The sequence below is a fragment of the Nansenia antarctica genome, assembly GCF_963989245.1.
Source record: "Nansenia antarctica genome assembly, chromosome: 3".
Lineage (NCBI taxonomy): Eukaryota > Metazoa > Chordata > Actinopteri > Argentiniformes > Microstomatidae > Nansenia > Nansenia antarctica.
The window spans coordinates 18,233,444-18,247,405 of record NC_137688.1 but is presented as its reverse complement, the minus strand read 5'-3'; the positions used below and the strand labels follow the sequence as shown (position 1 = coordinate 18,247,405).

General features: G+C 42.5%; 3 protein-coding genes across 3 annotated transcripts in view; all 3 read right to left on the bottom strand.

The window, feature by feature from the left end:
- LOC308152210 (protocadherin alpha-8-like) overlaps positions 1–13,962 on the bottom strand; it is a gene marked incomplete at both ends in the record, with an annotated part of 162,064 nt that overhangs the window by 120,884 nt on the left and 27,218 nt on the right. The window lies entirely within an intron of this gene.
- Positions 69–4,840, bottom strand: LOC308153106 (protocadherin alpha-3-like; the record flags this gene model as incomplete). Its single annotated transcript, XM_080526201.1, has 2 exons — positions 69–1,030; positions 4,174–4,840. 2 exons carry the CDS (start codon positions 4,838–4,840, stop codon positions 69–71), a joined length of 1,629 nt encoding a protein of 542 aa, XP_080382327.1.
- On the bottom strand, positions 6,129–11,917 carry LOC308153105 (protocadherin alpha-8-like; the record flags this gene model as incomplete). Its single annotated transcript, XM_080526200.1, has 4 exons — positions 6,129–6,182; positions 6,449–7,392; positions 10,521–10,937; positions 11,896–11,917. The coding sequence occupies 4 exons, from the start codon at positions 11,915–11,917 to the stop codon at positions 6,129–6,131; spliced, it is 1,437 nt and encodes a 478-aa protein (XP_080382326.1).

The window sequence follows — 13,962 nt, the reverse complement described above, 5'->3', positions numbered from 1 at the left end:
ATATATATGTTCCTGCAAAGCAAGCTGCTATCTTAGGTCAGTAATGAGGACAATTGAGCAAAGTTATGCTAAAATGAACTCCTTACCTCTCCAGAAGCTCTCCTTCTGTCTCCGGGGACCACGAGAGTATTCCCATTGCTGCCCGGGACTATAGTAGAACCTATACTCATTCTGGGTCCAACTAACATGTACCGTTTGTCTCCGGATCTATACTGGATGCTGTGGCACAGTGTCCCGTCATAATTCGGATCTTGTAAATACTTGGAGGAATAGTCTGTGGCTTTGGAGCACTGCATGACAATCAACACGATGATACTGACGAGAAAAAGCGCTGAAACGGACCCCAAAGTAATCATCAAATAAAATGTAACGTTGTTCTCCTCCTCGACATTTACTGAGCTTTTAACATCAGAAGCTGCAAAAGCCTCTTTGGGCTCCACGGCGTTGATCATCACAGTAGCTGTTGCTGAGAGTGAAACGTTCCCATTGTCTTTTACCAGTATGACCAGTTTATGCTCAGCCTCGTCTGTCTCTGTGAATGACCGAAGTGTCCTGATCTGTCCTGTATAGCGGTCCAAACTAAAGAGACTGTGGTCTGTAACTTCCTGGAGTGAAAATAATAACCAGCCGTTATATCCTATATCAGCGTCATAGGCTCTCACTTTAGTCACCAAATGTCCTGCGTTCACATTGCGGGGAATCTCCTCCACACCTTCAGCGGAACCGTTAGCGCTGACTGGGTACAAGATCACTGGAGCGTTGTCGTTCTGATCCAGAATGAACACGTTCACTGTGACGTTGCTGCTTAGAGACGGAATTCCAGAGTCTGTAGCAACAACTTGGAATTGGAACGTTTTAAGAGTTTCAAAGTCAAAGCTTTTTAGTGCCAATATTTTCCCATTTTCAGGATGAATGTTTAGGAATGATGCTAATTTGTTATTGTCGCCACCGTCTCTCAGAATGTGATATGAAATAAGTGCATTTTCATTCAAGTCACGATCAGAGGCACTAACTGAAAACACAGAGGCGCCTGGGTAGTTATTTTCAGTGATATAGAAAGTATAGGGACTCAGTGAAAACTCTGGTCTGTTATCATTCACATCTGATATAACAACGCGTATAGTCTTTACAGATGACAAGACTGGTTCTCCTGCGTCTTTAGCTACTATTGTTATTTCAAACTGAGATTGTTTTTCCCTATCAAGAGTTGACTTGGTGACTACAGAGTACATGTTATCTTTTAAAGACGGCATTAGTTTAAAAGGGACAACTTCATTTATAGAGCAGATAACTTTCCCATTGAGACCAGAGTCCAGATCATTAACACTGATTAGTACCACTGTGGTTCCGGGTCTAGAATCCTCAGGGATTGCGTTAGAGAATAATGTCACCTCTATCTCGGGCGCGTTGTCGTTGAGGTCGACAATTCTTACTTTTACACTTTTATCTGTCGTCAAAGGTGCAGATCCCATATCAGATGCCTGTATATCGATCTCAAAGTTGTCTTTTATCTCAAAATCTATCAGTCCTTTGACAATAATGTCCCCCGAATTGGCATCTACATCGAAAAGTTTACGTAATTTATCATTCACATTACTACCGAATGAGTAAATGACGTCACCGTTTGAACCTTCGTCCAAATCCGTAGCATTTACTTGTACGACAGTTGTGCCAATGGGAGAATTTTCAGTCAGCGAAACAGAGTACGTGTCCTTGGTGAACACTGGAATGTTGTCATTCACATCTAAAACGTCAACAATAATTTCGACAGTTCCAGATTTAGGAGGTTTTCCTCCATCAATAGCTGTGAGGAGAAGTATATGCCTGCTAGTTGCTTCCCTGTCTAGTGGTTTATGTAAATGTAAAACAGGGATTTTACCATCTTCTCCTCGATCTCTGACTTCCAAACGGAAATGTTCATTTTGACTAAGTTTATACTGTTGTACAGAGAACGGGCCAACATCTGCGTCGCCCGCAGCTTTCAGTTGAAATCGCGCCCCTGGTAGCACGGACTCCGAAATCTCTAAGCGTTTCTCTTTGTCTGGGAAGCTGGGAGAATGGTCATTTACATCTAGCACTTCCACCTCGACGTAATGGATCTCCAGCGGGTTTTCTAGGACCGTTTTCAGGTTGATCAAACACACGCTGCTCCGTTCACACACCTCCTCTCTGTCTATTTTTCGGTTCACGTACAACACTCCGTCGTTCTGATTTACCTGGAAAAGGGGTTCGGTCGAGCCAGATACGATTCTAAAACCCCTCTGCTTCAAGATGTTCAGATCTAATCCCAAATCCTTAGCGATGTGTCCCACGACAGTTCCATCCTTAACCTCTTCAGAGACAGAGTATCTTAACTGAGCCGAAGCCCCGCAGAAAAAGAGAACCAAAGCAACCATGTAGGCGACCCACCGCCGTCGCTCCCGCAATGGCCCGCATCCTCTTTGTTCCATGTTTAGAAAAGACTAAATAATCCACAACACGTCCACTACGCCTCTGCCAACAACTGCCTATCCATTATATTCGCATATCATTTCTCAATATAGTCAAAAGTATATTGATGTCGGATTTTCGCCAAACACAGTCTCCAAATATTTCTCCTGAAAGCGCACATCTGTGGGCTCGTCTCTGAGACACTGAATATCAATGCAATGAAGGGGCGGACTCAACGATATGACGAAAGTAGCGGGAGCTGTATTCTAGTAAAGTACTGACACCATGCGATTCTATCTCACATTGCACGGTTGTTAAAACAAATTTAAACCAATATCGAATACTATCTGTGCAAAATACACCTGAAAGAATTAACAACCGCTAAACAGGTTTCATAATATGTATGTACAAAGTACATCGTTAACGAGAGGCCGGTAGCCTATACAATAAGTGTCTTCCACATACATAAATCAATGTATTTGAAGAGGCGACTCGCCTACTTTACGCACGTGTAGCCTAAGTTATGTGTATGTCCAGAAAAAATGCTCAATGACCTCTGCAACAATTCAGCACCTCCTCAATGGACAGCGCTTGGTCCAGCTTTGAGGACAACCCTTTCACTCCAAAACAACATACAGTATGTGCCACTCATCTGAATATGTATTTATATGTAGACAATAAAACAGACTTTCGGTCCCTAAAGATATTAATGTATCATCAAGCAGGCCTATGGTAAATATTTTTTATTTTTTTAAAATGTTTTAAAGAATCAAATGATAAAAGCTTATTCAAGTCTTACCTCTCCAGAAGCTCTCCTCCTATCTCCGGGGACCACTAGAGTATTCCCATTGCTGCCCGGGACTATAGTAGAACCTATACTCATTCTGGGTCCAACTAACATGTACCGTTTGTCTCCGGATCGATACTGGATGCTGTGGCACAGTGTCCCGTCATAATTCGGATCTTGTAAATACTTGGAGGAATAGTCTGTGGCTTTGGAGCACTGCATTACCATCAACACGATGATACTGACGAGAAAAAGCGCTGAAACTGACCCCAAAGTAATCATCAAATAAAATGTAACGTTGTTCTCCTCCTCGACATTTACTGAGCTTTTGACATCAGAAGCTGCAAAAGCCTCTTTGGGCTCCACAACGTTGATAATCACAGTAGCTGTTGCTGAGAGTGAAACGTTCCCATTGTCTTTTACCAGTATGACCAGTTTATGCTCAGCCTCGTCTGTCTCTGTGAATGACCGAAGTGTCCTGATCTGTCCTGTATAGCGGTCCAAACTAAAGAGACTGTGGTCTGTAACTTCCTGGAGTGAAAATAATAACCAGCCGTTATATCCTATATCAGCGTCATAGGCTCTCACTTTAGTCACCAAATGTCCTGCGTTCACATTGCGAGGAATCTCCTCCACACCTTCAGCAGAACCGTTAGCGCTGACTGGATACAAGATCACTGGAGCGTTGTCGTTCTGATCCAGAATGAACACGTTCACTGTAACGTTGCTGCTTAGAGAAGGATGTCCAGAGTCTGTAGCAGCAACTTGGAATTTAAATGTTTTGAGGGTTTCAAAGTCAAAGCTTTTTAGTGCCAATATGTTCCCATTGTCAGGATGAATGTTTAGGAATGATGCTAATTTCTTACTGTCGCCACCATCTCTCAGAATGTGATATGAAACAACTGCGTTTTCATTTAAGTCTCTATCAGAGGCACTAACTGAAAACACAGAGGCACCTGGGTCGTTATTTTCAGTGACATAGAAAGTATAGGGACTCAGTGAAAACTCTGGTTTGTTATCATTCACATCTGATACAACAACGCTTATAGTCTTTACAGATGACAAGGCTGGTTCTCCTGCGTCTTTTGCCACTATTGTTATTTCATAGTGAGATTGTTTCTCCCTATCCAGTGGTGACTTGGTGACTACAGAGTACATGTTATCTTTTAAAGACGGTAGCAGTTTGAAAGGAACATCATCACGTATAGAGCAGATAACTTTCCCATTGAGACCAGAATCCAAATCATTAACACTGATTAATGCGGCCGTAGTTCCGGGTCTAGAATCCTCAGGAATTGCGTTAGAGAAGGATGTCACTTCTATCTCTGGCGCATTATCATTGACATCAACTATATTTATTATTACGCTTTTGTCAGTGGTCAAAGGAACATGTCCCTTATCAGATGCCTGTATATCAATCTCGTACATATTGTTTTCCTCGAAGTCTATCAGTCCTTTGACAGTTATTTCACCAGTAATCGGGTCTAAACCAAATAACTCTAGTAATTTGCTATCTACTTCATTACCGAACGAATATATAATTTCACTGTTAGCACCGTCGTCGAAATCGGTTGCATTAACCTGAATAACTGTTGCACCAACTGGGGCATTTTCATTCAGCATTACCGAGTATACAACTTTAGTAAACATAGGTGAATTGTCATTAACATCAAGTACCTCTACGTGTATTTCGATAGTACCAGACTTCGCTGGTCTTCCTCCGTCGGTGGCTGTAAGCTGCAAAATATGCCTCCTAACAGCCTCCCTGTCTAACTGCTTCTGTAAAACCAGAAATGGAATTTTACGATCTTCACCTCTATCTTTAACTTCCAAACGAAAATGGTCAGTGTGACTGAGTTTGTATTGTTGTATAGAGTATTGGCCACCATCTGGGTCGCGCGCAGCTTGTAGCTGAAATCGCGCCCCGGGTAACGCGGACTCTGAAATCTCCAACCGTTTCACTTTCTCTGGGAAGCTGGGAGAATGGTCGTTGACATCTAACACTTCCACCTCGACATAATGGATCTCCAGCGGGTTTTCTAGCACCGTTTTCAGGTTGATCAAACACACGCTGCTCCGTTCACACACCTCCTCTCTGTCTATTTTTCCTTTCACATACAAGATGCCGTCGTTCTGATTTACCTGGAAAAGGGGCTCGGTCGAGCCTGATACAATTCTGAATCCTCTTTGTTTCAGGGTGCTGAGATCTAATCCCAAATCCTTAGCTATGTTCCCCACGACAGTTCCATCCTTAACCTCTTCAGAGACAGAGTATCTTAACTGCGCCGAGGCCCCGCTGAGAAAGAGAACCAAAGCAACCATGTAGGCGACCCACTGTCGTCGCTTCCGCCATGTCCCGCGTCCTCTTTGTTCCATGTTCAGAAGATACAAAATAATCCACAACACGTCTACTACGCCTCTGTAGCAAACAACTGCATATCCATTACATTCGCATGATCATTTCTCAAGAGGAAAAACGATGTTGATTTCGGATTTTCGCCAAACACGGTCTCCAAATACTTCTCTTGAAAGCTCAGGGCTGTGTGCTCGTCTTTGAGATACTGAATAGAAAACCAACGAAGGGGCGGATTCAACGATATGACGAAAGGAGCGGGAGCTGTATACTATAGTAACGTACTGACACCATGCGATTATGTCTCACATTGCACGGTTGTTAAAATCAACTTTAACCCAATGCCGAATGCTATCCGTTAAAAATACATCTGAAACAATTAACAACCTCTAATCAGGTTTCATATTTACACGGTACATCGTTAACGAGAGGCCTGTAGTCTATACAATAAATGTCTTCCACGTAGGCTACATAAACCAAGATTGACGAGGAAGATGGCGACTATCCTACTTTACGCACGTGGAGCCTATAAGTCATGTGTATGTCCAGAGAAAATGCTCACCGAACTCTGCAATGATTCAGCACCTCCTCAATGGACAGCGCTTGGTCCAGCTTTGAGGATAACCCGTTCACTCCAAAACAATACACACAGCCACTCATCTGAATATGTACCGGTATGTATGTAGACAGTAAAGCAGATATTCTGTCCCAATAGATATTATTTTAGAATCAGACAGGCCTACGGTAAGTAATTGGGCAAAACAGAAAATCAAATTATAAAAGCATAGTGATGCTTAATACAGCCCCTCACAGCCTAGTAAACGGAATAGCCACACCAACAACGTACAAAGGCTTATGAAGTTAGATAAAGTTCTTACCTCTCCAGAAGCTCTCCTCCTGTCTCCGGGGACCACTAGAGTATTCCCATTGCTGCCCGGGACTATAGTAGAACCTATACTCATTCTGGGTCCAACTAACATGTACCGTTTGTCTCCAGATCGATACTGGATGCTGTGGCACAGTGTCCCGTCATAATTCGGATCTTGTAAATACTTGGAGGAATAGTCTGTGGCTTTGGAGCACTGCATTACCATCAACACGATGATACTGATGAGAAAAAGCACTGAAACTGACCCCAAAGTAATCATCAAATAAAATGTAACGTAGTTCTCCTCCTCGACATTTACTGAGCTTTTAACATCAGAAGCTGCAAACGCCTCTTTGGGCTCCACAACGTTGATAATCTCAGTAGCTGTTGCTGAGAGTGAAACGTTCCCATTGTCCTTGACCAGTATGACCAGTTTATGCTCAGCCTCGTCTGTCTCTGTGAATGACCGAAGTGTCCTGATCTGTCCTGTATAGCGGTCCAAACTAAAGAGACTGTGGTCTGTAACTTCCTGGAGTGAAAATAATAACCAGCCGTTATATCCTATATCAGCGTCATAGGCTCTCACTTTAGTCACCAAATGTCCTGCGTTCACATTGCGGGGAATCTCCTCCACACCTTCAGCGGAACCGTTAGCGCTGACTGGATACAAGATCACTGGAGCGTTGTCGTTCTGATCCAGAATGAACACGTTCACTGTGACGTTGCTGCTTAGAGACGGAGTACCAGAGTCTGTAGCAACAACTTGGAAATGGAACGTTTTAAGAGTTTCAAAGTCAAAGCTTTTTAGCGCCAAAATGTTCCCATTCTCAGGATGAATATTTAGGAATGAAGCTAATTTGTTCTCATCGCCACCGTGTCTCATAATGTGATATGAAATAAGTGCATTTTCATTTAAGTCACGATCAGAGGCACTAACTGAAAACACAGAGGCGCCTGGATCGTTATTTTCAGTGACATAGAAAGTATAGGGACTCAGTGAAAACTCTGGTCTGTTATCATTCACATCTGATACAACAACACTTATAGTCTTTACAGATGACAAGGCTGATTCTCCTGCGTCTTTAGCTACTATTGTTACATCATACTGTGATTGTGTTTCCCTATCGAGAGGTGACTTGGTAACGACAGAGTACATGTTATCTTGTAAAGAAGTCAATAATTTGAAAGGGACATTCTCATTTATAGAGCAGATAACTTTCCCATTCAGACCAGAGTCTAGATCACTAACACTGATTAATGCCACTGTGGTTCCGATTCTAGAGTCTTCAGGGACTGCGTTAGAAAATGACGTCACCTCTATCTCAGGGGAATTGTCGTTGACGTCAACAATTTTTACAATGACACTTTTGTCCGTTTTTAAAGGTACTGGTCCTTTGTCAGATGCCTGTATGTCTATTTCATAGCTGTCTTCTACCTCAAAATCTATCAGTCCTTTCACAGTTATTTCACCCGTATCGCTGTCTATATCGAACAGTTTGCGTAAATTATTATTTACATCATTACCGAAAGAGTAAATCACCTCACCGTTTAAACCATCATCTAAATCCGTAGCGTTCACTTGCACCACTGTTGTGCCAATGGGTGAATTTTCATTCAACATTATAGAGTATGCCTCTTTGGTAAAAATTGGCATATTATCATTTACATCTAATACATCCACAATTATATTCACAGTTCCAGATCGAGGAGGTTTTCCACCGTCAATGGCTGTGAGCAGCAATCTATGACTCCTCGTCGTTTCCCTATCTAGCGGTTTCAGTAGGTTCAAAACAGGGATTTTACCGTCCTTGCCTCGTTCCCTAACTTCCAAACGGAAATGCTCAGTGTGACTGAGTTTATACTGTTGAACAGAGAACGGGCCAACATCAGGGTCGCGCGCAGCTTGTAGCTGAAATCGCACCCCTGGTAACACGGACTCGGAAATCTCTAAACGTTTTTCTTCCTCCGGAAAGCTGGGCGAGTGGTCATTTACATCCAGAACCTCGACGGCGACATAATGGATCTCCAGCGGGTTTTCTAGCACCGTTTTCAGGTCGACCAGACACACGCTGCTCCGTTCACACACCTCCTCTCTGTCTATTTTTCCTTTCACATACAAGACGCCGTCGTTCTGATTTACCTGGAAAAGGGGCTCGGTCGAGCCAGATACGATTCTAAAACCCCTCTGCTTCAAGATGTTCAGATCTAATCCCAAATCCTTAGCGATGTGTCCCACGACAGTTCCATCCTTAACCTCTTCAGAGACAGAGTATCTTAACTGAGCCGAAGCCCCGCAGAAAAAGAGAACCAAAGCAACCATGTAGGCGACCCACCGCCGTCGCTCCCGCAATGGCCCGCATCCTCTTTGTTCCATGTTCAGAAAATACTAAATAATCCACAACACGTCCACTACGCCTCTGCCAACAACTGCCTATCCATTATATTCGCATATCATTTCTCAATAGTAAAAAGTATATTGATGTCGGATTTTCGCCAAACACATATTTCTCCTGAAAGCGCACATCTGTGGACTCGTCTCTGAGCTCTGAGACACTGAATATCAATGCAATGAAGGGGCGGACTCAACGATATGACGAAAGTAGCGGGAGCTGTATTCTAGTAAAGTACTGACACCATGCGATTCTATCTCACATTGCACGGTTGTTAAAACAAATTTAAACCAATATCGAATGTACAGGTACAAAATACACCTGAAACAATTAACAACCGCTAAACAGGTTTCATAATATGTATGTACAAAGTACATCGTTAACGAGAGGCCGGTAGCCTATACAATAAGTGTCTTCCACATACATAAATCAATGTATTTGAAGAGGCGACTCGCCTACTTTACGCACGTGTAGCCTCTAAGTTATGTGTATGTCCAGAAAAAATGCTCAATGACCTCTGCAACAATTCAGCACCTCCTCAATGGACAGCGCTTGGTCCAGCTTTGAGGACAACCCTTTCACTCCAAAACAACATAATACAGTATGTGCCACTCATCTGAATATATATGTAGACAATAAAACAGACTTTCGGTCCCTAAAGATATTAATGTATCATCAAGCAGGCCTATGGTAAGTAATTTGATTTAAAAAATATATATATATATATAAAAGCTTATTCAAGTCTTACCTCTCCAGAAGCTCTCCTCCTGTCTCCGGGGACCACGAGAGTATTCCCATTGCTGCCCGGGACTAGAGTAGAACCTATACTCATTCTGGGTCCAACTAACATGTACCGGTTGTCTCCGGATCTGTACTGGATGCTGTGGCACAGTGTCCCGTCATAATTCGGATCTTGTAAATACTTGGAGGAAAGGTCTGTGGCGTTGGAGCACTGCATGACGATCAACACGATGATACTGACGAGGAAAAGCGCTGAAACTGACCCCAAAGTAATCATCAAATAAAATGTAACGTTGTTCTCCTCCTCGACATTTACTGAGCTTTTAACATCTGAAGCTGCAAAAGCCTCTTTGGGCTCCACAGCGTTGATCATCACAGTAGCTGTTGCTGAGAGTGAAACGTTCCCATTGTCTTTGACCAGTATGACCAGTTTATGCTCAGCCTCGTCTGTCTCTGTGAATGACCGAAGTGTCCTGATCTGTCCTGTATAGCGGTCCAAACTAAAGAGACTGTGGTCTGTAACTTCCTGGAGTGAAAATAATAACCAGCCGTTATATCCTATATCAGCGTCATAGGCTCTCACTTTAGTCACCAAATGTCCTGCGTTCACATTGCGGGGAATCTCCTCCACACCTTCAGCGGAACCGTTAGCGCTGACTGGATACAAGATCACTGGAGCGTTGTCGTTCTGATCCAGAATGAACACGTTCACTGTGACGTTGCTGCTTAGAGACGGAGTTCCAGTGTCTGTTGCTACAACTTGGAATTTGAACGTTTTAAGAGTTTCAAAGTCAAAGCTTTTTAGCGCCAAAATGTTCCCATTCTCAGGATGAATATTTAGGAATGAAGCTAATTTGTTCTCATCGCCACCGTGTCTCATAATGTGATATGAAATAAGTGCATTTTCATCTAAGTCAAGATCAGAGGCACTAACTGAAAACACAAAGGCACCTGGTTCGTTATTTTCATTAACATAGAAAGTATAGGGACTCAGTGAAAACTCTGGTCTGTTATCATTCACATCTGATACAACAACGCTTATAGTCTTTACAGATGACAAGGCTGGGTCTCCTGCGTCTTTTGCCACTATTGTTATTTCATAGTGAGATTGTTTCTCCCTATCCAGTGGTGACTTGGTGACTACAGAGTACATGTTATCCTGTAAAGACGGAGTTAATATGAAAGGGACATCGTTACTTATAGAGCAGATAACTTTCCCATTGAGACCAGAGTCCAAATCATTAACACTGATTAATGCGACTGTAGTTCCGGTTCTTGAATTCTCAGGAATTGCGTTAGAAAATGATGTCACCTCAATCTCAGGTACATTGTCGTTGAGATCAACTATCTTCACCACTACGCTTTTGTCTGTTGTTAAAGGAGCAGATCCTTTATCAGACGCCTGTATATCAATCTCGTAGCTGTCTTCTACTTCAAAATCTATACATTCTTTGACAATGATCTCACCCGTGTGAGCGTCTACTTCGAAAAGACTACGTAACTTACTATTTACATTAATACCTAAGGAGTAAATTACTTCTCCGTTCAAACCTTCATCAAAATCCGTTGCATTAACCTGTACTACGATTGTGCCTATTGGAGAATTTTCATTAAGCATTACAGAGTATGCATCTTTAGTAAAAACAGGGATATTATCATTTACATCTAATACAGCTACGGATATTTCGACAGTCCCAGACTTAGGAGGTTTTCCTCCATCAATGGCTGTGAGCAGTAATCTATGGCTCTTCGTAGCTTCCCTATCAAGCGGCTTCTGTAGATTTAAAAAAGGAATTTTACCATCCTTGCCTCGATCTTTAACTTCCAAACGAAAATGTTCATTGTGGCTAAGTTTATACTGCTGAACAGAATAAACACCACCATCTGGATCGACCGCAGCTTGCAGCTGAAATCGCGCCCCTGGTAACGCAGATTCGTATATTTCCAATCGTTTCTCTTTCTCAGGGAAGGTTGGTGAGTGATCGTTAACATCTAGCACTTCCACCGCGACATAATGGATCTCCAGCGGGTTTTCTAGCACCGTTTTCAGGTTGATCAAACACACGCTGCTCCGTTCACACTCCTCTTCTCTGTCAATGCTTCGACTCACATACAATATTCCGTCGTTCTGATTTACCTGGAAAAGGGGCTCGGTCGAGCCAGACACAATTCGAAATGCTCTCTCCTTGAGGGTGCTGAGATCTAGTCCCAAATCCTTCGCTATGTTCCCCACGACAGTTCCATCCTTAACCTCTTCAGAGACAGAGTATCTTAACTGCGCCGAAGCCCCGCTCCAAAACAGAGCCAAAGCAACAATGTAGCCGACCCACTGCCGTCGCTCCCGCCATGCCCCGCATCCTCTTTGTTCCATGTTCAGAAGATAGATAAGAATCCACAGCATTTCCACTATGTCTCCATTAGCGAAAACCATCTAGCCATTACGTTTCCAGAATATAATAAATGCTGTTTATCCTAAACTACGATGATACCTTGTATGTTCTAGGACAAAATGTATCCTCAGAGCTGCACAACGTACAGGCTATAGTCTACCGTCAGCGACGAAACACCAAACCAGCTAGGGGCGGACTCATAAGCATGACGAAAGAAGGTGTTCCATAATCGTTATTGTAGCCTTGTACTGACACCAAGTGATGCCACCTCACATTGCCGAACTGTCACTGGGCTAATTGTGTCCCGTAACTTGTACTACTCCATTATCAACTTAATACAAAACAAAAAACATTCATGCAAACAACTTCAACAAATAATACAAAACTATGGGACAGAATACCTTTGTGCGAGGGTTTAACGCACCAAGAGAATGCCTACAACAACGCTTTCAACAAAGTCAGGGTAATACATTAAGGACTATGAATAATAACTAAATTAGATTGATATAATGCTATGACTGCCACTACCAAACCAATCCCACGCACACTACAAAAATGAGCATATTATATTATTTCAACTACTTGCACACTACTGGATTACTTATAAACTACTTGACTACCTATCTACTGTACTGTATTATATTGCATTTTATCTCATTGTACTTTGCACAGCATTTTTTGCACTATCGAAGCCACTGTAGTACCATCACTTGATTACTTACTATTCATGTAGTATTCTTATTTTACTTTAATAAAGTACTTATTTACTTTATTTATTATAGTGATGTTGTATCTTAATGCTACAATGTAAATGTTGAGGAACCAAAGCCGTATCTTTTTACTCTTGTGTGCTTTAGGATTCTGATTTTGATACACTTCATATTGAAATCTGTGAAGTCTCAGCACCACTTTAATGGACAGCGCCACGCGCGACGACCGTGCATGGGACAGCGCCCTGTGAAGTCATATATCCTGTCTGTGTCAGGGACAAATGCAAAATCAATGTTAAAAAACTGTCTAACAACAAACCTCGAATGCTGAAGATAACATTATAATTAAGTATTGCTGTATTTAGTCACCATATACTGTATATGTTCCTGCAAAGCAAGCTGCTATCTTAGGTCAGTAATGAGAACAATTGAGCAAAGTTATGCTAAAATGAACTCCTTACCTCTCCAGAAGCTCTCCTTCTGTCTCCGGGGACCATTAGAGTATTTCCATTGCTGCCCGGGACTATAGTAGAACCTATACTCATTCTGGGTCCAACTAACATGTACCGTTTGTCTCCGGATCTGTACTGGATGCTGTGGCACAGTGTCCCGTCATAATTCGGATCTTGTAAATACTTGGAGGAATAGTCTGTGGCTTTGGAGCACTGCATGACAATCAACACGATGATACTGATGAGAAAAAGCGCTGAAACTGACCCCAAAGTTATCATCAAATAAAATGTAACGTTGTTCTCCTCCTCGACATTTAATGAGCTTTTAACATCAGAAGCTGCAAAAGCCTCTTTGGGCTCCACAACGTTGATCATCACAGTAGCTGTTGCTGAGAGTGAAACGTTCCCATTGTCTTTGACCAGTATGACCAGTTTATGCACAGCTTCGTCTGTCTCTGTGAATGACCGAAGTGTCCTGATCTGTCCTGTATAGCGGTCCAAACTAAAGAGACTGTGGTCTGTAACTTCCTGGAGTGAAAATAATAACCAGCCGTTATATCCTATATCAGCGTCATAGGCTCTAACTTTAGTCGCCAAATGTCCTGCGTTCACATTGCGGGGAATCTCCTCCACACCTTCAGCAGAACCGTTAGTGCTGACTGGATACAAGATCACTGGAGCGTTGTCGTTCTGATCCAGAATGAACACGTTCACTGTGACGTTGCTGCTTAGAGACGGAGTTCCAGAGTCTGTAGCAACTACTTCAAATTGGAACGTTTTAAGAGTTTCAAAGTCAAAGCTTTTTAGTGCCAATAGTTTCCCATTTTCAGGATGAATGTTT